Genomic DNA, 25,340 nt, shown 5'->3' with positions numbered 1-25,340 from the left:
AAAGTAAGTACTATATATAGCCATTCGGTTACATTCAGCTCTACATGTCCCACATCACATCCATTAATTAAATGAGAATTTACTACAACTACAAAGAACAGAATAGTAGGCAAACCCAAGGACCTTTTATGCTTTTAGTTTAAAAATCCATTTCATTTTGTCTCTTCAGGTCATCAAGAATCTCTGTGAATTACTCCTGAGAGAGATGAAGGCCGGTAAAACACTGCCTTTTCAAGTCAGGAAAGAAAGATTATTATTCACACAAGAGACTTCAAGACATGCTGACTTTCTTTTAATCCTGTTTTTGCAGATTAATTGATTAAAAGTAGAGGGTTAAGTACCTCTGATAATGTCTAACATCTCATGGAACTTAAAGTATATATTCATATATAGGTCTTTTAAGCTTCAGTAATTTCTCATTTTCAGTATTATTTCCATAAGACTATACAGAAGATGTATGTACATACTTTTTTTCCCATATACCAACAAAAGAGCATGCCAAAACATATTAATATACATAAAACCATACCTTGAACACCTTCTAGGAGTAAATCAACTCCTTTCCTATAAAAATCAGAAGCAGCTTCATAGTCGTCTTCTTCTTCCTTTTTTAAAGCCAACTTTATTAATTCTCCTGCTTTCTCCAAATAATCTCTCTTGCCAAGCTTGGGTTTTAAACTGCCAGGAAAGAGGCTACGACTTTCCCGTTCTTCTTCTGTTTTGCTCTGTTCACTGTCAGAAGCAACAGCCCCTAGTGCTGAAGAATCCGAAGAAAGATGGAGACCAAAAGTTCTAATGGGAGAATTTTGATTGGAAGCCATTCCATCATCTAACTCAGCAAGAGAATCCACATCAACAGTAAGAGATACCAGATCACTGTCACTGGAGAAGCCTAGAAATATGATCACAATAGTAAACAGATATTAAATTGAGAATCAGCCAAATGAATACAAATCATGCTAATTATTCATTTTTCATATTATCCAAGTCAATTTGGAAGGCTGTAATTTACTGATGGAAGTCAGTGTCTAGCAATTTGTTTCGGCTTAGTCTGTTCACTTTACTGTCTCTCTATAACTCTGGAAGACAACTTCTTGCCTTAATCATCAAACTAAAATTGAAGACAAATCTTTATCTAGTTTGGTTGCCAAAAAGAGCCTTTACCACAAGATCCTGTAAGCTATTTACAGAAAACTGTTGCCTGTACACACAGTTGCTATAAATAATAGCATTTTGATAAAGGAAAAAGTACTTGAATCTCAGTTTTGTTTTTTTTTTGAGGACAGCATCTTGCTATGTCGTCCAGCTGCACTCCAACCCCTGGGCTCAAGCAATCCTCCCACTTCAGCCTCCCGAGTAGCTTATATAGCATGAGCCACCAAGCCCAGCGCCAGCTCTTAAAACTTACTATGTGACCAACAGCAGGTTACTTAATAGTATTACTTATTATGCAAGTCTTTAAATGAGGAATAGAGTTAATGCATATAAAGCATAATAGACTATCATTATAACTTTTATAACAATTATATAAACAGGTTGAATATCCTTCATCTGAAATGCTCAGGACAGAAGTGTTTCAGATTTCAGATTTTCAGATTAGGGATACTCAACCTATAACTATATAACAACTATACAATGTGTCCTCAGAAGTGTGCTTTTAGGTAACCATCTGTATCTGGAAAATGTATGCTATTTAGCATTTTTTAAAGACTGAATTTTTAGACATTTTCATCTCAGCCTCTTCTACAAGCTTCTGGAAAGGTATATTTCCACCTTAGTTTTCAGACAAAAAAGAAGTAATACGTGCTACTGAATTACTTAGCAGTGAAAATTCCTTCTCCTAGTTCATGTAACTGACTTCATGGTAAATGAGCATGATCCATAATACATATCAGACTTTCTGCTCCCAGGACTGCCTTTTATATTCTTCAAAATGATTGTGGACTCTAAAAAGCTTTTGTTCATGTGAATTGTATCTGTGAATATTTATTAAGTACCAATATTGATATTTACAAAAGAAGTCTAGAAATGTATAAAATAAAGCATTAAAGCCCCATTACATGTTAACATATTTTTTATGAAAAATAACTATATTTTCCAAAACAAAAAAAGTTAGTGAAAGAAGTGGCATTGTTTTACATTTTTGCAAATCTTCTTAATGTCTGGATTAACAGAAGATAGCTAGACTCTCATATCTGATTCTGCTCACAATCTGTTGTCATATGTTGTTTTGGATGAAAGACATGAAGGAAATGTCACATAGATAATGTAACTGAAAAAGAAACAAGTATTAGCCTTTTCAAATAATTATGAATATTGTTCTTTGATACTACACTAAAACTCAGCAAGTGACAGTTTTTTAAAGCTTAGTTGTAATGTGGAATATAAAATCCTGTGAATGAAATTTCTGTTTCTGCTACATTCAAATCCATTGGTCTCTCTTGCACACTGAATGGATCTTTTATCTGTGCATGAATTTATAACATCACACATAGGTCATCCTGAAAATACTGGTTCCCTTAGTCATAAAGATCTTCAAAATGTTGACAGCACATTTCATTATCCCAAAAAATCATATGTCAACATTTCATTATCTGCCAATCTCATCAGAAAATTCTTTAAGTATTGGGAAACTGTCAAACCCAAAGTGGCAGATAGAGGTTATCTGAAAATCCTAATTTTGAATTGAAAACTCCAATTTTATGATTGGCAACAAATAATATCAGTTGCTTTCCTTGAAGTGTCAGCTTACTTCACTCCCTTTTAAGAAAAAAAGTGCCAAATACACAAGTCTGAATAATGACAGTTTGTCAATTGTTCTTTCAAGCAAAATGGTGTCCCATGAAAAAAGCAGCTAGTTCAGCTAGTGGCTCAAACAACTGTCTAAGTGCTTTTCCTCAAGACGACCATGGTAGTTCAGTATGCAGAGTGCTTTATGTATAATTCTCATTTTTTCACACAGCATATTAAAAAGACAAGTGACAAGGGTTAAGATTTAATAAAATGTAATGGTTTCTACTACTTAGGAAAAATTAGTATTGGTTTTATAAGTATGTGCAATGAGTACTGTTACAGTTTGGTGACACTGCCTTGATTCATGCCCAAGCACAGCAGTTTCACCTACCATGGCTTTTGCATCATCAGGGCAAATGTCAACATGGTGAAAAGACAAAGAATGTCCTGGCATTATTATCAAAATAGTTTTGCTTTATGAACTCCCTGAAAATATCTCAGAAACACCCAGATATCTGAAGATTACATTTGAGAGCCAGTGATCTATATCATTAAATAAGATTGACAACAGAGTTATATAAAAACTAGTTTGGAAATAACTATGAGATCTGCATTCACCACTGAACATTATCTGCCAAGTTTCTCAGAAAAAAAAAATTAAAAAGAAAATGATTTCCTCAGGATTATATACTAAATCAAAATTAAAAGTGGATTAGACTATACAATTCTAGATCAGGGATCAGCAAGCTTTTTCTATAAAGGGCCAGAAAGTAAATATTTTAGGCTTTGCAGGCCATATGTAGTCTCTGTCACCACTCAACACTGCCGTTGTAGTGTAAAAGCAGCCATAGACAATATATAAATGAATAAGCATGGCTGTGTTCCAGTAAAACTTTATTTACAGACATTGAAGTGTGAATTCCTTACAATTTTCCCATCACAAAATCGCAAAATCATATTCTTCTAATTTTTTTAACTATTTAAAAATGCAAAAACCATTCTTAGTTTTCAGGTCATTCAAAAACAGGTAGCAGGCCAGATTCAGCCCATAGAACATAGTTTTGCCAACCCCTATTTTAAATTCAAATTGCCTACTTCATATCAAATAAAGTAAGTCAGGGTAAAAACATGTTACTGGCCACTAAGCTCAAATTTCTAATTAACTTTAGATGCTGCTTTGGCACCCTGTCAATATATATCCTCATTTTCAACTTTTTTTCAAGTCCTTAGAATGCCCAAAAAGAACAAATTCTATTCCCAAAAAGCAACAGATTTCATTAAGCCGACAATCTCAGATGAGATTCATTGAGTCTAGTGAAAATCTTTTCAGTTCTCTGACATTTCAGCCATACAGACAGTAACAGTACTTCATAATAAGAATCTTTCATAGCAATCTACAAAGTTATTTATCTACTATCCTAAGAAATGTATATAAATTTTATGAGATTGTTCTTAAATCATTTTAAAACATTTAATGTATTTCAATGTAAACTTATTTCCTTAAATCATGCCAATATATAACCTAGCCCATTGAAACTGATAAACAAATAGATAAGGTTGAAAAAAGTTCTGGTTTATATAGCTAATCAGAAAAGAAAGGAAATGCTGTATTAGAGATCTCTTTTGTCTGTTCTCTGGTATCTTGTCACTATAACCTTCACACCATCTATCACATTGTTCTGTTTCATGTTTTGCCCCATTTTTCCTTTTAACAATAACAATAACACCAAAGGGCAAGAGGGCAAAGTTACGTATACTCTGTTTCTTGGCTTTTGACCACAAAAAACTAGTACCATAGTCATATTTCCTCTTACTTTTCAAATCATAGTTTATTAGCAATGAGAATCATGATTAAATGAGATTAGATCAAAAAAGTAAGACCATTAAAATACCTAGAGAGAAAGATAGTAAGATTAAGTAAATAAACATTCTATACAAAGTGTTCCTTTTCAAATTCTAAGTAATTTCTTAATTCAGCATCTTTAAAAGCAAGCAAACACACACACACACACACACACACACACCCCAGCAGATAAAAAAGAGAAAGTTATATAGCCAAACCAGAAGAAGCAAAAAGAAATAAAAAGACATCTACTTTAATCTTTTCAGAGGACAATTTGCCAATGCATATCAAAAGTGCAAAATTGCTTCTGTCTTTCACCCAGAAATTCAGCAATTTACACCAAAACCTATCAGAGGTGTACAAAAAAGATCTACATACAAGAATGTCCATCTGTCCATCACAAAAATTAGTAAAAATGTGGCAATAACAAATTCCTAACAATAGATTATATCTCCTTATGATAAAATATTATACAGCTATTAAAATCATTTTATAGAAGAATATTTAATGCTAAAGTGTCTTATGATATATTATGCAAAAACAACCAACTACACATGAGCACGTATACTATAATTCTACTTTAAAAACAAACACACACAGAAAAAAGGCTAGAAACATACACTAACTATTAACAGTGATTGTTTGTGTATGGTAAGATTATAGGTAATTCTATAATATTGAATTTAACAATATTCTTTGTGTATGGTAAGCCCTTAAGCTTAGTATCTGAAAGATATCAAAAGAGATGCATCAAGGGCCAATACTGGGAATTCATTTGAGTAAAAGAAAGTTATACAGGCATCATTTGTGAAATATAAACCTCTATGATCAACCAGCAGCTAGCACCAAGAATTCCAAACTTAAAAAAGGAGTTAGACATGAGTACAAAGACAGATCTGTTTAAAGCAGGCAAACCCCTGATACCTCTTCCTTGCCCACCTTATTCCTTTAATTATCCTCTTGAAGTTGCACCTTACCATGCCTGAAAAGCCTAACCCTACCATATCTCCTCGACCACACAATGCAACCAATCATCTTCTAGTACTCACTGATATCTTTCTCTTCCATATTTAAGCAGTTTCTAAATTCCCTTCTTCTCAATGACGTATTCTCCGGCCAGCTCGAGGAAGATAACATTTAAAAACTCCTTCACCACCACAGCAATGAATCTTATTTATAAACATATTATATGTAAATATTCAAAGTCTAGTTTATTTATATTATATACTTAACACATCTGCCTAATACAGTGCTTGTTCAACTCCTAGAAATCACACTACGATTCAACTTATTTCATACAAAACTATATATAAATATCATACGAAGCGCAAACTAGCTCCCTAAAGCCCAGAAAGAAAGTTAACAAGAAAGATACAGGGAGCAGCAAGCAAGTGACAGGTTCTCGGTCTAGGTAGGAAGGACATTGTGGATAAGGCAGGGCAACCACTGACATTTGATATAATATAGAGACTATTTGTCAAAAGTTAAACCAACCTGAAGTCAACCCCATACTTAAAGAGGCCCTCTGGGCCATCGCAAGAGTAAAAGGTGCATCCTTCACCAACACCATCAAGGCAAAAACCTAAGCTTTTTTTGGAAGTGATACAAGGGGAAAAAGTCAAAGGTTCTATGAAAGCGTTCTGCCTCCAGGTTCGTATCACAGAAATTCAAGTCTCAGGGCTATTAGAGGGCCCCAGGTGACTTGTTAAAAAGCAGCTACAGACATAGGCGTTTATTTAGCATGCCAGTTCACCTACCTACCCTTACCTCTGTGCTTTGAACTGCTCAGAGTAGGGCAGTATAGTGAAATCTGTCTAGGACACCATCTCTGAAAGACAGGCCCCAGGGGAACAGGTTGAGTTGCCATAGAATAAATCTTTATACTATAAACTATCAGAAATCTGTATTTGAAGACCATCTGTAAAAAGAGATCGGTTTCCTTTAGAACAACAGGTGGTCTCTCATGGGTGACTATATATAAAATACATGGCCTCATTATTATTAGCTGATAGCTTTCACTGAGCCCTGAGGTTCAAATATTGCCATAGTCAACAAAAAGAAATTTCTATTTTTCCTAGTAGCAATGACTCATGCTCCATGCACAAAGCAACTTATCTAGCCAGCAGAACAAAGGTTACCCTAAGGTAGAAGACATACATATCAGTTTCCATTAAGAAACAAGCCCTTATAAATATGATTTTAAGTGAATACCTAAATCTAAAGCTTAATGCTAGTTAAGATTCCTGTATGTGATTCCCTATTCATCATTTAGTAATAGCTATTGTTACAAAAAAAGAACCTTTCCTTTGAAGTTTCACATTTTTATAACGTTCCTGGGTCATGTCTATGCTTCATCCTTGAAAATGTACGAAAAGAGCATCAGAATACCTTGTACAGATTTGGTAAAACAACAAAATAAGGCCAGAAAACAACACAGCAATCTTAATTACAACCCTAATACTGCTATCTTATCATAATAAAGATCCATCACTTGGCTTCATTTTTTGCCAAATGAACTTTAAACTGTGCTACTCTCCGTAACTTTCTCTAGCCTCCAGGATATCAAGCCCATTACTAGCATGCAAGTAGCTCATGCTGAGTTTTCTATACCAAATACGTCTTCTCCCCGACTCGCCTCCATAAAATGAAATCTCTTCATTTCAAAATACAGTTCTTTGAGTGCTATCAAATACCTGGAGTATCTTAGGCACATAACTAAACTTCTCTGAAATTCAAACGCTATAATTGTAAAATAAGACATTTAAGTATATCATTTCTAATGATTCCCATGGCATACCATGAATTTTCTGTTATTTGTCCCACCCAACCCCTAAACTCCTAATATCCAATATTATCCTCAATAGCCCTAGAATTTGTAAAAGTCAGTATTTATCATCAGTGTCATGTGTATCATTTACACACACTGGTACATTCTCATTTGTGGTTATCTTGGGGAAAAAAAAATGAGCTGTTCTTTTTTGTCAAGCTCCACTACCAAAGAAAATTCAATTGGGGGCAGGGAATAAAAATAAGTTGGGTAAATAAGCACATAACAGAAAAAAGAATCTCTTCAAGCTGAGTATGCAAGAGACATGCTAACATACATAACACCACAGGGCCTAGAAAAAATACCAGTAACAAGATTTAGAGTTCTCATGGTGCCACCTAGTGGACATTTGCACTTAATTTTACTTTAAATTACTTGCACTTTCTATAAATTTATATTTAAATTAATATTTAATACTTTCTATATTTTGCACCTGACACTATACTATGTAGTAAATAGACTTTAAGTTTGTCTTGAAAATAGATCTAGGTTATTAAGTAACCAATCATGTGACAAATATTCCTATTTAAAATGTTCTTGCCTCAAAGTGTCAAGTTTAAATCTATTAAATGAAAATAACACAAATAATAAGACAAAATAAACGGTATTTCGATACAGAAGATTTTTTCAAACTTAAATAACTATACACCTTTCCAATTAGACCAACCAGTGCTTTAAATATAATCAATATCATTCAATTTAACACAGTTTAATCACAATCTTCATGTCTGTCTACACACGGTAAAGAATTATTAGGTGATTGTAACCACAAAGACAAATTGAGTGATCAGCTTATTGTATGTAGCAGATCTTAAGAATTAATATTCTTAAATGTCTCCTGGAATAACAAAATCTATCCCCACCTGCCATCAAATAAACATACAAATCTTGAGCTTAATGTCATTTAAGGGATCCGTTACAAAGACCAGCAATAGATGCTATCCTCAAAATGTACATTTCATTTACTTTAAAATAGTTAATTCAAGACAGCTTAATAGATCCTTTCATGTCTCTACAATTGTTACAATAAGCACTTGAGGAGTTCTTAATTCACAATTTACAGCCAAAAAAAGGTGGGGGTAGATTTTGTTATTCCAGAAGACATTTAAGCATATTTATTCTTCAGATCTGCTACATACAATAAGCTGATCACTCAATTTTTCTTTGTGGTTACAATTACATAATTATTTTCTCTCATTTGCTGCATGAACCAGAAAAAATGTCCCTCCCCAAACTGAAAAGTGATGCATTAGGAAGAGGAAATGACACAGGTTACCAGATGAGACTATACCAACATCCAAGTCTCTGATATCAAGGCCAGCATGGCAGTAAAGCAATCTACACCCTTCAAAAAGGCCAACAGGTGAGAGAAACATGTCAAGGAGCTCAACTGATATGCACCGATTTGGGCAGGTTTCCACAAATGTCCTAGTAACTTCACAGCTAAATTTAATTCAAGGAAAAGACATAAGTTGAAACAGACATAATGGAAATAAGATGTTAGCAACCAATTACATCTTCTTTCATTTTTGAAAAAATACAGTTAAACTTCTTTGAACAAAGGAGATAAAGAGTAACCAGGATTTCATTTTTTAAATGTAAAACAATATTAACTTTTTGTTTAAAAACCTACTAAATAATTTCTTAATTTTCAATTTCATATTAAACAAAATATATTTACCACTTTATCACCAAATTATTTTTTACAAAACCTTAAAGGGGTTTCTCTATCCCATGCTACTACAAAGTAACTGTAATTTTAAAAAACAGGCCAGGCACAGTGGCTCACATCCATAATGCCAGCACTTTGGGAGGCTAAGGCAGGAGAATCACTTGCGTCTAAGAGTTTGAGACCTGCCTGGGCAGCATAGTGAGACCCCATTTCTACAAAAAATTTAAAAAGAAAAATTAGCTAGGCATGGTTGTGCCTGCCTGTAGTCCCAGCTACTCAGGAGGCTGAGGAAGGAGAACCACTTGAGCCCAGGACATGAAGGCTGCACTAAGCCTGAGTACACAGTGAGACCCTATCACAAAACAAATAGACATCCAGATCTTCATGTTTTCCTCAGAAAACTTTCATTTCAAAGTATATTAGGATCTGTTGACTGCATTTTAAGGTATTAACAAAAATAATGATCACTTCACCTCTACCTCTCTTCAACTTGAGAAGTGATCAACTTGCCATGTAACTCTAACTGTAACTAAAGAACACTGAAACAGCAGACTATATATTAAGATTGACCCCCTCCACCTCACTCCACCAGCTAGCTAATTCACAAATATGAAAAATGACAATCCACCTTTAAAACACGGCTTAAAATAGTACATTTAGAGAAGTTTTCACGTGGTGAATCACTTCCTCACATTTTAGCTCTAAATCCAAAACACAAGCATTTGTCACCACGATCCCTCTAACAACCCTCCATTTCGCTGCATACCTATGGGGCTTGGCTGGCTGCTGGCTTTCCCGCTCTTTTGCTACTAGATGTTCCTCTCCCTGGTTGTCTCCAGAGTTTGCAGACCTTTTGGTATGAAGTAAATATTCCACTTTCCCACTATGCCAAACAATCTCAGGATATTTAAAAGCCATTTTCCCTCTCAAATAACAATGAATTTGCAAGCTGTCTGACACTTTGATCTATCCGTATTTATCAACCTAATATCTTTCAGCAGGATTAATTTGCCAGGCATGCAACTTTTAAAGAGAGGGGAGAAAAACAACATAACCATTAACAGCATTTCCAGTTCCACGGTTTTCATTCTTCATGGATCACAGTGTGTTTCAGAGATGTTAACATAGTTGAAAAACTAAACCGCACTGACAGGATAAAATGTCAATATTCCTTTTAGATGTCATAAGTCATTTTCCGTGTTTTTGACAGAAATGTTAGCCCCAATTTCTCTCATAAAAGCACATTCCTAAAAGATAAATCCTTCCAAAGAAAACATATCTTTCTGAAACTTCAGAGGTAAACTCTGAAACAACCGCTTTAGGAAGGGTCACCCTTACAGCTCAGTTTGCCTGAGGCTGTCCTGTGTCATGTTTGTGGTCTTGGTATAATTATTAATAGCACTGTCTATAATTCTTAGAAGTGTCCCAGTTTGGGCAATAAACTACATGCTCACCCTAGCTTTAGGTTGTGTCTCCTTTAGCATTAATACAGCCATCTGTTCACCTTGAACAGCCATCAGTATTTTAGAATACCACCCCAAGAAAACTCTTTCCTAATAATCATGCTTCTCCCCTTCTGGCCTAGACTACAGCAAAGAACAGAAAGATCTCTGCAGAGCTTGCATCCATGATTGCCTTATACTAAAATAGGCTCCTAAGATACCGTTCTTTCACCATGATTGACTCCCACCTAGTAACAGAAGCTTATTATGGATATCAGAAGAATATAACTACTCCCATATAGCAGAACCTTTGATTCTTGTATCAAAAAAATAGAGAAAAGAAACATTCTGCATTTCTGACTATTGTACTCCTCATTGAATACTCTCATATATTTTTTTTTTTTTTGAGATGGAGTCTCACTCTGTTGCCCAGGCTGGAGTGCAGTGGCGTGATCTTGGCTCACTGCAACCTCCACCCCCATGGTTCAGGCAATTCTCATGCCTCAGCCTCCCGAGTAGCTGGGATTACAGGCACCAGCTATTTTGTCTGGCTAATTTTTGTATTTTTAGTAGAGACAGGGTTTCACCATGTTGGCCAGGCTGGTCTCAAATTCCTGACTTCAAGTGATCCGCCTGCCTTGGCCTCCCAAAAGTGCTAGGATTACAAGCATGCGCCACCATGCCCAGCCTCTCCTACAAATATTTCTAACTCTCCTACTTGTTCTCACAGAATAAGTATGGAATCGGGTGGAAAATGTGCACTCCTCTTTCTCAGGAGTAGGGAAACTGAGGCAACAGCCAGCTTAGGTTATACAGAAAAGTCACCTTCCAAGGAAACTAGTTCTATTAGAATCACATTGGGATCCCAAGCAGGGACTAGATTTTCCAAACCTTCGTAAGGATCTCTGATTAAAACAGGTCACAAAGAAGAGATATTTTACCACCACCGCCCCCCAGACACAAAAAAAACATAATAGATTATAAAGTAAAATTACTGTCAACAATGTTTTTCTATGACCCTGGCAGAACCAGGGTGGAGTCAAAGGTATTGAGAACTCAGTGAAGACCCCTGGGCATGTGGCCCCCATGCATTACACAGAACACTAAGTTTAAATAAATAGATGTTAAATCAATGGAAAGTACAATGAAAAAGAATAAAAGCTAACCACTTCTCAATATGGTAGTACCAAAAGAAAAAATAAACTTAAGTGCATCAGCCCACATAATAGATAAGAACATGTTGCTCTTACCAAATCATGATGGAAATTTACCGCAAGAGATTTACATTAGTGTGGCTGCTGCTGTACGACAGGAGTACATACCCTCACAAAAACAACACTACAATGAGATGATGGCTACCTCATCCTCATAAAGCAACCTCCTCCACTATAAATTCTTACTCAAGAAAGAGATAAAAAATATTATTTAGTCTATTATTTTACCTTTAATAAACCAAACCTAAGCCACCTAAAATAAATCTAATTATCTATTTTGATTTTAAAAATCCCTCCTACCCCTGCCCCCAAATCTTTTTTTTTCCGTAAACTTCCCCCAAAAAAAAACTAGTTACAGAAATCCAAAGGCTGAAATGTATAAATTCAAGTGTACCTTAATAGAAGAATAAAACAAGAGATTAAGCATTCTTGAATGAAAGTGATTAAAACTTGATTTAGACTCATTTTATTTAAAAACGTATCAAAAACACTAAAACTGCCTTAGGGTTTATTCTTTGTGACTAAATGACTAAATCTTTAAAGCCAGTCTTGAAATTAATTGTCTAAAAGTCAGATGCGCTAAAGAAATGAGCAAGGCTTTTTTTTTTTTTTTTTTTTTTTGAGACAAAGTCTTGCTTTGTTGTCCAGGCTGGAGTGCAGTGGCACAGTCTCAGCTCACTGCAAACTCCACCTCCCAGGTTCAAGTGATTCTTGTGCCTCAGCCTCCCTAGTAGCTAGGATTACAGATGCCCGCCACCACGCCCAGCTAATTTTTCTGTTTTAGTAGAGACAGGGTTTCACCATGTTGGCTAGGCTGGTCTCAAACTCCTGACTTCAGGTGATTCACCCACCTCAGCCTCCCAAAGTGCAGGGATTACAGGCATGAGCCACCACGCCTGGCCGAGTACGGCCTTCTTACACTAGACAATACAAATTCTGAACTACTCATTATACCATATTTCATCAATTCTAAGATGCCATTAATTGGAGGATGAATCATTATTTTATATACCACTAAGAAAAAAAAAGCTGCCAATTAAATATGAGACAACTGACCAATATCATGCACCCAACATCAGTGATAGTGAAATGTGAAGAAAAAAAGTATCTTAGAATCAGTGAAATATCCTCAAATTCCTATATACATCCATCTTTTTGCAATGCAGATATGATTTATAGTCTTCTGTAATCAAAACCTTTGAAATGCAAAAAAAATTAATATCTCTTACCTTCCGTACTACACTCAGGAAAGGTATCAATGAGGGAATCTGAGTGAGCTTCAGCAGGACCAATTAATTCAGAACTATCATTAATTATTCCACCCTAAAGAGATAAGAGCAATTGTGTTTCATTAGTATTAAGAGCATAAACAATACTAAATAAGTTATCCCAATTAAGTATGTGTAAAGATGTACAGAAATGACTATACTAATCTATTAAACTAGATGACAAGTGTTTTCAAAAAAATCAATAGGTATATCAATATTGGTTCATCAACTGTAACAAATGTACTATACCAACCCAAGATATTTAATGGCAGAAACTGGGGGCTGGGGGGGAAGAAGAGATATATGAGAAAACTCTGTACTTTCTGCACAATTTTTCTATAAACCTAAACTGCTCTAGAAATAGACTATTATTTTAAAATTCAATAGGAATATTATGTTTATAATAATATGTGGTTTTTTATAAAAGTATATTATTTTAATTCTACCCAAGTACTCACTAAGCAAATACAGAAGAAGAAAAAAAAAACATGAACTAAAGAATATTGATCAGTATCCTTGGGGACTGGTCATTTTAATTAGTGATAAATGATGGCGCACCAGGAATTCATTGAATTTTATCAAATTATACCCTACAACATATCACACAGCACCTCAGGTGATCTGAGAAGCCATTTAAAGTTTGAGAACCACTTGTATACAATATAGGTGAAACTAAAAAAACTTAAGGTACTTTTAGTAGAGATATTTTTTAAAGATATAAAAAAATAAATATAAAATTGATTTCTCTATGTGGCCATCATTTTAATTCCCTATTTAGGTTTGCAAATTCACGTCTCAAAAAGTTATCTTACTCTACATGCAGCTAGAGAATGATATCACCAGACAAGTAGTGGTGGTATGATGCTGTGCTATGGCTTTATGAATGCTCCAATCACAATATAAGAGCTTATAATCCTTAATTAAAACAATAGCTCTTCTGCTCCATAATTCCTTCCCCTCTACCTTCTACCAACAGTTCTATGCCTCCAAACGCTACTAACAGAATAATAAAGCTCAAAAGAATTACAAGCTCCCATTTCCTCTCTACTTCAGCACAAAAAAAACTCAATGACTATCTTTACCTAATCAGAAGTCCCTTCTCTGTCAGCTTATTTTTAAGGAACAGAAATTTGAAATGGTCCCTCTCAAATTACCAAATTTTACTTCCCTGAGTTTTATGTGAACTAAAACCTTAAAAATGATTATTCTCTTTAGGAGCAACAATTTGTATTACTTTATTCTACCCTTTATTACAACACTCAGATTACAGCTTATATTTGAACTTTTCTCCAAAACGAATATCTATTCTAGACTAAGCCATCTTTTAAACAACATCCAAACCAAATCAAGATTTTCAAGTATTCTAGAGAATGTTAAAAGATAAAGTTAATTTTAAAAGAAAGTATCTTTCAACTATTAACTACCTCTTCTACCACTAGGTGTGCGATTTAAGTTACCTACCTATAAAATGTCTTCTAACTAAGACATTATTTTATTTTACATATTTCATGCAAAATAAAAAATACACACAAAGTATTTAGAACAATGTAGGCACTCAATAAATGTTTATTATTAGTTGACATAAGATCTTCTTGTAAGATAAAATTTAAAATACAAAATGTTTTAGCTCATAATCCTAAATATTTTATTTACCTAGTTTAACACTGTTACAAAAAAATAGTAAAGAACAAATATTTAATGAAACACAATAAAAACTGTTACACAGGAACTAGAGGGATGTAGTAGTAAAATAATGCCACAATCCTAATTTTAAATTTCTAATTCAAAAATAACCTTTTGGGTGTTTCTGAGTATGCAGTAAAAAAATTTCATAGGAATTTTGGGATATACAGTATCTCAAAGTTTTTTTGTTAATGAAGAGTCTAGCAGGGAAGGACTTCTGCTATAGTTAAGTGAGGAGATCCAGCAAATGCTTTCCCCAAAAGGCAATTATAAATCTGGAGAAATCTGTCAAAACCACCATTGAGGGCTCTGGAAATTGACTAAAAGCATAAAGCAAATGAAAGAGTGGTTACCGAGAAACCACAGAACCACAGGTAAGAACTATGGAGGTGTGTGATGTTCTTGCCTCAGTTCCTCCCAACCCCCATCCCAGCTGGGTGGTCACAGCAATTATATAAGGGCAAGGCAAGTCTTGAAAGCCAGCAGGTTCACTTTTGAGGAGGCTAACGTGATTTGGATTGAAGCACAGAAAAAAAAAAATCCACCCCAAATATTGTCAATAATAGTAGCAATCTCAGGGCCAAATATATGGCAAGGAAAAGCGATGGCTCAGCACACCTGAAGCTGCAGTCAGGAAAAGACCAGACAGCAGGGAGATCCAGAAAATAACACAGCCATAGGGGGTCTTCATAAAGCTCACTACCCATCTATGTAGAGACCAGAGAGGGGTCAAGCTATCCACGAATACCTGGCAAACCATGAGACAGTGCACAGGCACAGAGGAAATTCAAGACTTCAGAGGAAAGTAAAAGCCAGGGCAAATTTTAAAACAGCTGAGACTTTGAAAACACATTAAAAAATCATCAGCATTAAAAGGAAAGCATATAATGGCACAGGCGTTTAAGCACAAGCAATGACCGCGCACTGCCTGACCACAAAGCTATGCTGACACAGGTCTAACCCCTACATAGCCTGGCTTAAAAATAAAATTAGAATTAAATATTGGGCAGAGATATCAGCAGTCACACATTTCACAGGAAATGGACTGCACAGATCTACTATGGGCTAAACACACTAACAAAAAACGTTAGTTACTAAACACACTAACATAAAATGGCAAGAATCCTCAGGGAGAAAAAAACATCAGAACTTAAGAGTTCTATAGTATATTATCCAAAATATAGATTTTCCAAAAAAAAAAAAAATTACAGGACATACAAAGACACAGGAAAGTATGTGACCCAAACATTGGAGGTAACCAGTCAATCGAAACTATCTGTGAGGGGACAAAGATGTTGGACTTGGCAAAAACTTCAAAGCAGCTATTAAAAACATGTTCATATTATCAAGGGAAAACATAATTAAAGAATTAAAAGGACTATGACTCATGAAATAGCAAATAATAAATCAAAATTATGAAAAAGGATCAAATGAAGCAGTTTTCATAACAGCCATAAGCAAAAACAATCTGAATGTCTATCAACTAATGAATGGATAAGCAAAATGTGGTATATTCATATCCATTCAATGAAATATTATTTAGCCATAATAAGGAATGAACTACAGATACATGCTACAACCTGGATGAACCTTAAAAACATAAATATATGTACACACATACACACCCTCTAAATCTCTAATAAAAAAAAAACTCCCCACCTAAATTCCACTCCTAGGTATACCTAAGAGAAACAAAAATACATGTCTGCACAAGAACTTGTATGTCAATATTCAAAACAGCACCATTCATAATAGCCAAAAGGGGAACAACCCAAATATGCACCAACACACACCGTAGATAAACAAAACTTGGTATATCCATAGCCACACAAAGGAATATTACACAATCACAAAAAGGGATAAAGTACTGATGCATGCTACAACATGAATGAACCATTAAAGCATAATACTACCTGGAAAAAAACACAGTTTCATTCAAAACAGCATCATAACATTAAAATCTTTACAAATAAATTTAAGGCAAGAAGCTCCAGACTTATACCCTGAAAATTACAAAACATTGCTTATAGAAATTACAGAATATCAGGCTAGGCGCGGTTGCTCACGCCTGTAATCCCAGCACTTTAGGAGGCCGAGGGAGGTGGATCATGAGGTCAGGAGATTGAGACCATCCTAGCTAACATGGTGAAACCCCATCTCTACTAAAAACACAAAAAAATTAGTCACGTGTGGTAGTGGGCGCCTGTAGTCCCAGCTACTCAGGAGGCTGAGGCAGGAGAATGGCATGAACCCGGGAGGCAGAGCTTGCAGTGAGCCAAGATGGCACCACTGCACTCCAGCCTGGGCAACAGAGTGAGACTCCGTCTCAGAAAGAAATTACAGAATATCCAAATAAATATAGAGTCATTTCATTTTCATGGATTGCAAGATAATATTGTTAAAATGACAATTTTCCCCAAACTGAACTACAGATTCAATACAATTCCAATCAGAATTCTGAGGAGCAAGCCAAAATAGCTCAGTTGGGAGAGCATCACACTGGAGGATTTTAGCAGGTGTTTCCAATACCTTCAGCCAGGTGTGGTGATTCACACCTGTATTCTCAGCACTTTGGGAGGCTGAGGCAAGAGAATTACTTAAGACTAGGAGTTCAAGACCAGCCTGGGCAACACAGTGAGAACCTGTCTCTACAAAAAATTTAAAAATAAGCTGGGTGTGGTGGTGCACGTCCCAGTTACTTGGGAGGCTGAGGTGGGAGGATCCTTGAGCCCAAGAGTTTGAGATTAAAGTGAGCTATTATTGTGCCATTGCACCCCAGCCTAGGTGAAAAAAGTGAGACCCCAATTCTTTAAAAAAAAAAAAGTAAAATAATAAAATAATTTTAAAATTCTATGAGAATTTTTTGTTCACATGGATAAGCTGCCATTAAAAATTTTTATGGAAGTTCAAAGAACTCAAAATTGCCGTAACAATTTTGAAAAAGTAAAGTAGGCAAACGTACACTAGCTGACTTCAATACTTAAAAAGCTACAGTAATCAAGACAGTATGGTTCTAGAATAAGAACAGGCACATAGATTAATAGAACTTATCAACAGTCCAGAAATAAGCCATCATATTTACAGTCAATTTATTTTCAGCAACAGTCCCAAGGTAATTCAATGAGGATAGTCTTTTCAACAAATGATGCTCAGAATATTAGATATACACACACCAGAAGATGAATTTAGACTGTTCCTTCACACCGTATATAAAAGGAACTAAAAATGAATCATAGACCTGTAACACCAAACTCACTCAAAACCGCTCAACTACATGGAAACTGCACAACCTGCTCCTGAATGACTATTGGGTACATAATGAAATGAAGGCAGAAATAAAGATGTTCTTTGAAACCAACGAGAACAAAGACACAACATACCAGAATCTCTGGGACACATTCAAAGCAGTGTGTAGAGGGAAATTTATAGCACTAAATGCCCACAAGAGAAAGCAGGAAAGATCAAAAATTGACACCCTAACATCACAATTAAAAGAAATAGAAAAGCAAGAGCAAACGCATTCAAAAGCTAGCAGAAGGCTAGAAATAACTAAAATCAGAGCAGAACTGAAGGAAATAGAGACACAAAAAACCCTTCAAAAAATTAATGAATCCAGGAGCTGGTTTTTTGAAAAGATCAACAAAATTGATGGACCGCTAGCAAGACTAATAAAGAAGAAAAGAGAGAAGAATCAAATAGATGCAATAAAAACTGAAAAAGGGGATATCACCACTGATCCCACAGAAATACAATCTACCATCAGAGAATACTACAAACACCTCTATACAAATAAACTAGAAAATCTAGAAGAAATGGATAAATTCCTCGACAAATACACTCTCCCAAGACTAAACCAGGAAGAAGTTGAATCTCTGAATACACCAATAACAGGTTCTGAAATTGTAGCAATAATCCATAGCTTACCAACCAAAAAGAGTCCAGGACCTGATGGATTCACAGCTGAATTCTACCAGAGGTACAAGGAGGAATTGGTACCATTCCTTCTGAAACTATTCCAATCGATAGAAAAAGAGGGAATCCTCCCTAACACATTTTATGAAGCCAGCATCGTCCTGATACCAAAGCCTGGCAGAGACATAACCAAAAAAGAGAATTTCAGACCAATATCCTTGATGAACATTGATGCAAAAACCATCAATAAAATACTGGCAAACTGAATCCAGCAGCACATCAAAAAGCTTATACACCATGATCAAGTGGGCTTCATCCCTGGGATGCAAGGCTGGTTCAACATACACAAATCAATAAATGTAATCCAGCATATAAACAGAACCAAAGACAAAAACCACATGATTGTCTCAAGAGATGCAGAAAAGGCCTTTGACAAAATGCAACAACGCTTCATGCTAAAAACTCTCAATAAATTAGGTATTGATGGGACGTATCTCAAAATAATAAGAGCTATCTATGACAAACCCACAGCCAATATCATACTGAATGGGCAAAAACTGGAAGCATTCCCTTTGAAAACTGGCACAAGACAGGGATGCCCTCTCTCACCACTCCTATTCAACACAGTGCTGGAAGTTCTGGCCAGAGCAATCAGGCAGGAGAAGGAAATAAAGGGTATTCAATTAGGAAAAGAGGAAGTCAAATTGTCCCTGTTTGCAGATGACATGATTGTATATCTAGAAAACCCCATCGTCTCAGCCCAAAATCTCCTTAAACTGATTAGCAACTTCAGCAAAGTCTCAGGATACAAAATCAATGTACAAAAATCACAAGCATTCTTGTACACCAATCACAGACAAACAGAGAGCCAAATCATGAGTGAACTCCCATTCACGATTGCTTCAAAGAGAATAAAATACCTAGGAATCCAACTTACAAGGGATGTGAAGGACCTCTTCAAGGAGAACTACAAACCACTGCTCAATGAAATAAAAGAGGATACAAACAAATGGAAGAACATTCCATGCTCATGGGTGTGAAGAATCAATATCATGAAAATGGCCATACTGCCCAAGGTAATTTATAGATTCAATGCCATCCCCATCAAGCTACCAATGACTTTCTTCACAGAATTGGAAAAAACTACTTTAAAGTTCATATGGAACCAAAAAAGAGCCCGCATCGCCAAGTCAATCCTAAGCCAAAAGAACAAAGCTGGAGGCATCACGATACCTGACTTCAAACTATACTACAAGGCTACAGTAACCAAAACAGCATGGTACTGGTACCACAACAGACACATAGATCAATGGAACAGAACAGAGTCCTCAGAAATGATGCCGCATATCTACAACTATCTGATCTTTGACAAACCTGACAAAAACAAGAAATGGGGAAAGGATTCCCTATTTAATAAATGGTGCTGGGAAAACTGGCTAGCCATATGTAGAAAGCTGAAACTGGATCCCTTCCTTACACCTTATACAAAAATTAATTCAAGATGGATTAAAGACTTAAATGTTAGACCTAAAACCATTAAAATCCTACAAGAAAACCTAGGCAATACCATTCAGGACATAGGCATGGGCAAGGACTTCATGTCTAAAACACCAAAAGCAATGGCAACAAAAGCCAAAATTGACAAATGGGATCTAATTAAACTAAAGAGCTTCTGCACAGCAAAAGAAACTACCATCAGAGTGAACAGGCAACCTACAGAATGGGAGAAAATTTTTGCAACCTACTCATCTGACAAAGCGCTAATATCCAGAATCCACATTGAACTGAAACAAATTTGCAAGAAAAAAATAAACAACCCCATCAAAAAGTGGGTGAAGGACATGAACAGACACTTCTCAAAAGAAGACATTTATGCAGCCAAAAAACACATGAAGAAATGCTCATCATCACTGGCCATCAGAGAAATGCAAATCAAAACCACAGTGAGATACCATCTCACACCAGTTAGAATGGCCATCATTAAAAAGTCAGGAAACAACAGGTGCTGGAGAGGATGTGGAGAAATAGGAACACTTTTACACTGTTGGTGGGACTGTAAACTAGTTCAACCATTGTGGAAGTCAGTGTGGCGATTCCTCAGGGATCTAGAACTAGAAATACCATTTGACCCAGCCATCCCATTACTGGGTATATACCCAAAGGACTATAAATCATGCTGCTATAAAGACACATGCACACGTATGTTTCATGCGGCACTATTCACAATAGCAAAGAATTGGAACCAACCCAAATGTCCAACAACGATAGACTGGATTAAGAAAATGTGGCACATATACACCATGGAATACTATGCAGCCATAAAAAATGATGAGTTCATATCCTTTGTAGGGACATGGATGAAACTGGAAAATATCATTCTCAGTAAACTATCACAAGGACAAAAAACCAAACACCGCATGTTCTCACTCATAGGTGGGAATTGAACAATGAGAACTCATGGACACAGGAAGGGGAACATCGCACTCCAGGGACTGTCATGGGGTGGGGGGAGGGGGAGGGACAGCATTAGGAGATATACCTAATGCTAAATGACGAGTTAATGGGTGCAGCAAAACAACATGGCACATGGATACATATGTAACAAACCTGCACATTGTGCACATGTACCCTAAAACCTAAAGTATAATAATAATAAAAATAAATAAATACCATACCAAAAAATAAAAAAAATTTAAAAAAATTTAAAAAAAAAACTTCTAAAAATAAACACAGAAGAAAATCTTCATGATCTTGGGATACTCAAAAAGTTCCTGGGTATGACAGGCATAACCCAAAAAAGAAAAAATATATATAAATTATACATCATATCAAAGTTAAAAGCTTTTGCACTTCAAATGACACCATTAAGAAAACTAAAAGGCTACAGATTGGGGAGAAAATATTTACAGATCACTTATCTGATAAAACTGTTTATACAGAATATATTCAGAACTCTTACAACTCAATGACAACCCAATCAAAAAAATGGGTAGATTTTAATGGACATTTCACCAAAGATATATGAAAAAAGCATAGGAAAACACGCTCAACATCATTAGCCGTTAGGAAACTGAAATTAATACTATGGTGAAATACCACTGCACACCTGCTAGAATGGCTACAGTTAAAAAATCAGACAATACCAAGTGTTGGTGAGGTTGTGGAACAACTGGTAAGTTCAAACATTATTGGCTATTTTCTGTTTGGAAAATAGTTTGGCAGTTTCTTAAAAACATGAACTTACCATAAGACCCAGCAATTCCTCTCCTCAGGAATCACCCAAGAAAAATGAAAACATATATCCACACAAAGATTTGTATGCAAATATTCACAGCAGCATTAGTCATAACAGCCAAAACATAGAAATATCCAAACATGTCTATCAATTTGTCAATGAATGAAGAAAATGTGGTATTATCTATACAATGAAATAAATTTCAGCAACATAAAAGAACAAAATGCTGACACATAACATGAATGAAGCTCAAAAGCATTATGCTAAGTGAAAGAAACCTATATACATATGTTGTGAACAAAACGCTATATATATTGTGTAATTCTATGTATTTGAAATGATGGGGAAAGGCAAATCTATAGACAGAACAATGTGGTTGCCCCAGGCTGGGGATGGAAAAGGGGATCACCATAGCAAGCAGACACAGAGGTGTGGTAATGGAAATGATCTAAAATTGAATGTTGGCCAGGCACAGTAGCTCACACCTGTAATCCCAGCACTTTGGGAGGCTGAGGCAGGCGGATCACTTGAGGTCAGGAGTTCAAAACCAGCCTGGCCAACATGGTGAAACCCTGTCTCTACTAAAAATACAAAAATTTGCCAGGTGTGGTGGCACACACCTGTAATCCCAACTACTTGGGAGGCCGAGGCAAGAGAATAGCTTGAACCCGGGAGGCAGAGGTTGCAGTTAGCCAAGATCACGCCACTGCACTCTAGCCTGGGCAACAGAGTGAGATTCTGTCTCAAAAAAAAAAAAAAAAAAAAGAATAAAAATAAAATTGGATGTTGGTGATAGGTGCAAAACTCTATAAATTTACTGAAAATCAGTGAATTGTACAATTACAATTAGTAACTGTACTAATACTAATAAATAAACAACGAACCAGTGAAGAGTATGGGATGGAAAGCTGTAGATAAAACAAGTTTGGCAATATACTGATAATCTCTGAAACCAGGCCATGGGTCATAGAAGTTCATTATACTATTCATTCTACTCTTACGTATGTGGTTTTTTAAAGTCAATGTAAGCAAGTGGCTACATGGTCATTTGCATGTGGCATCATCAATGTCTCTAAAGAGAAAAATAGACTATGATACTATAGCACACCCTGTGAATTAGCTACCCCAAAACCTTCCCCACAGCCTTCATCCATGATCAGAACTAGAAAGCTAAGTGTTGCCTTCCCAGACTCTTTCAAATGAAGGATGGGCATGTGATCCAGTTCTGGCCAATGAGATGTAAGAAGGACTATCTCTAGATCATGTTTCTGGGAAAGCTTTTAAAAATTGGCATGTTTCTTTTGGCCTTTTGCCTTTCACACCTAAACCCAGAAACCTATGTCACTGATGACATTACTGAGCTCTATACCAGTCCTGGACTACCTTCCTCATTCATACTTCTTGTCAAATGAAAAATAAATACCTTTTTTTTGTTCAAGCTAATGGAATGAGTTTTTTTTTCTTGCTTGATTATCTCTATTTAAAATGACTGAATACCACTGTTCTGATATTCCCAAATCAGCATCCTGTTCCTGCCTAGCACACTGTTAAAGATAGTTCTAAGATACTTTCCAAGATTAGTTTGACTTCTCTTAAACTGTCCAATCTTTCACAAACTCTGAAAATGACAGTCTCATTTCCCAGTGACTTCCAGCAACAATTACAATCAGGAATTCCCATATACAGAAGAAATACAATGAACAGGTAACTTTTACTTAAATTGTTTAAAGTCTTTAATAGGACTTCCATAATCCCTAATTTTTTTTAGCCATATGGCACGTGGTAATTTGCATGACAGCTTTTCACAATTTCTATAAAGCAACATTCTTGTTTAATAATAAAGCCTTTTTCCATAAAAACAGACTCCCTCACACATAGAAACAATTATAACAAAGAAGAGCAAAGAGCTAAATACTCTATCAATTTGGCTTGGCCTTTATCCTAAAGATCTGCATAGGGCCATATGCAGAAACCACATTTATTATCTCAGCCTAATTTGCAGAATGGTGAAAAATTAAGCAACACGGTCAATCATCAGGAATGTTATTGTTACTACAAACTCTTCTATTACTATCATTATTTCTATTACTGTAAATTTGCAATATCTTTCAAAAGAACTTTCTTCAGTAGATGAAACAGATCATAAAAAATAAATTCCTGGGTGATGAAGTGCTGGCAGAAAAAAATAAATAAATAATCTGTGTAGATCCACTAAAATCAGAAAAATTAAATATCCCACTATTCATACATATCACTGCTTATATAGTCTAAGAAATTTAACTTATACAAGTAAGTAGATGTTAAAGAAGTAAAAACAATTACAGCACATTCACTTAGATTTCTTTTTTTTTAGAAGGCTAACTCAATGCAACAGGGAAAATGCGGTAATTAAATACAACGATATCAACTGACAACATATACTGATTCAGTTCAAAATAAATTAGAAAATTATTATTAAAAATGGTAAAACAAAAAAAAAACTTAAAATGAAAGCATTACATGTCTAGGAACTTAAAACACTAATATCCAATGATCTCCAGTAATATAATTTGCACTGGCCTGCTCTCTAAAACTGTGCAGTTTTATATTTTTGTTATATCTTTATACAAGTCAATAATAATAACAAATTTAATACAGACTTACAGGGGCTTATATTCCAAGAGTAATCTGCCACTGAAAGACACTTCAAAAAGTGAAGGTAAGTACTGGAGTTTCATGATGCTTCATTTTTTTAATGTATTTCAATCATGACAGAGTGAGTTAAATAATCTCTAAGCTCTTTGCATCAATTTTTTAAGATCCATGCATCAAAAATACTCAGGAGTCTGAGGCAACAGGAGGCTTGAGCCCAGGAACTCAAGGCTACATTACGCCATGATCACACCTGTCAATGGCCACTGAACAACAGTCTAAGCAACAGAGCAGAACCAGTTCCTTTAAAAAAAAAAAAAGCATAAATTTCTATACTAAAAATAGGAAATAAGCCATAAACATTATTATAGAGCTATTAATTTCTACTTTTATAGTAAATAACGAAATTCAAAAGTAAGTGGCATTTTTTTACTTTACTACGAGTTACAAAACAAAAGTATTTAATAAGATATAAAATATTTCAGAAAGACTACCAAACCTTGAAAAAGTCTTCAAGCTGTTTACTATTGTAAAGAGCAGGAATATTGGCAGAGAACTGTAGCAGGTCTTCAGCACATTGTCTTCTCTCTTCGATAACAGTTTCATCAAATCGCCCTACAATTAAATAAGAATCAACACTTAAGGGAAGAATGATCAAACACTGGTTTATGATAGTTTACGTCCACAGATCAGAAAGCAGCAGAAGGCCTATCACTTAGTTTGCTTTGCTTATTATGCAAACTTCTGAAGTCAAATCTAATCTCTACAATTAGAATCAGCAGTACTTTCAGCAGAAAAGAAAATGCTTCTGATAAAACAAGAGACAAAGGTCTCAACTGATAAATAAATCGTACATTCATAATTTAGAGCCTGTCAGTTT

At 35.4% G+C, this 25,340-nt stretch overlaps 1 protein-coding gene across 16 annotated transcripts in view; it reads right to left on the bottom strand.

The window, feature by feature from the left end:
- RPS6KC1 (ribosomal protein S6 kinase C1) overlaps positions 1-25,340 on the bottom strand; it is a 250,262-nt gene that overhangs the window by 171,040 nt on the left and 53,882 nt on the right. For 11 of the 16 annotated variants that reach the window (XR_008649737.2, XM_063613897.1, XM_055235081.2 and 8 more), the window contains 3 exons: positions 24,960-25,075; positions 12,961-13,054; positions 530-892 (listed from right to left, as the gene is read on the bottom strand). Coding sequence is in view for 15 of the 16 variants with exons in the window: in XM_063613897.1 (XP_063469967.1) it covers positions 530-892; positions 12,961-13,054; positions 24,960-25,075 (573 nt within the window). In the remaining variant the exon portion in view is untranslated. Of the gene's footprint in view, positions 1-529; positions 893-12,960; positions 13,055-18,606; positions 18,695-24,472; positions 24,632-24,959; positions 25,076-25,340 lie in introns of those variants that run through there. The other 5 variants (XM_055235087.2, XM_063613900.1, XM_063613901.1 and 2 more) reach the window with 3 other exon arrangements.

The sequence above is a fragment of the Symphalangus syndactylus genome, chromosome 19 (genome assembly GCF_028878055.3).
Source record: "Symphalangus syndactylus isolate Jambi chromosome 19, NHGRI_mSymSyn1-v2.1_pri, whole genome shotgun sequence".
NCBI lineage: Eukaryota > Metazoa > Chordata > Mammalia > Primates > Hylobatidae > Symphalangus > Symphalangus syndactylus.
This window is presented reverse-complemented; position numbering and strand designations above follow the sequence as displayed.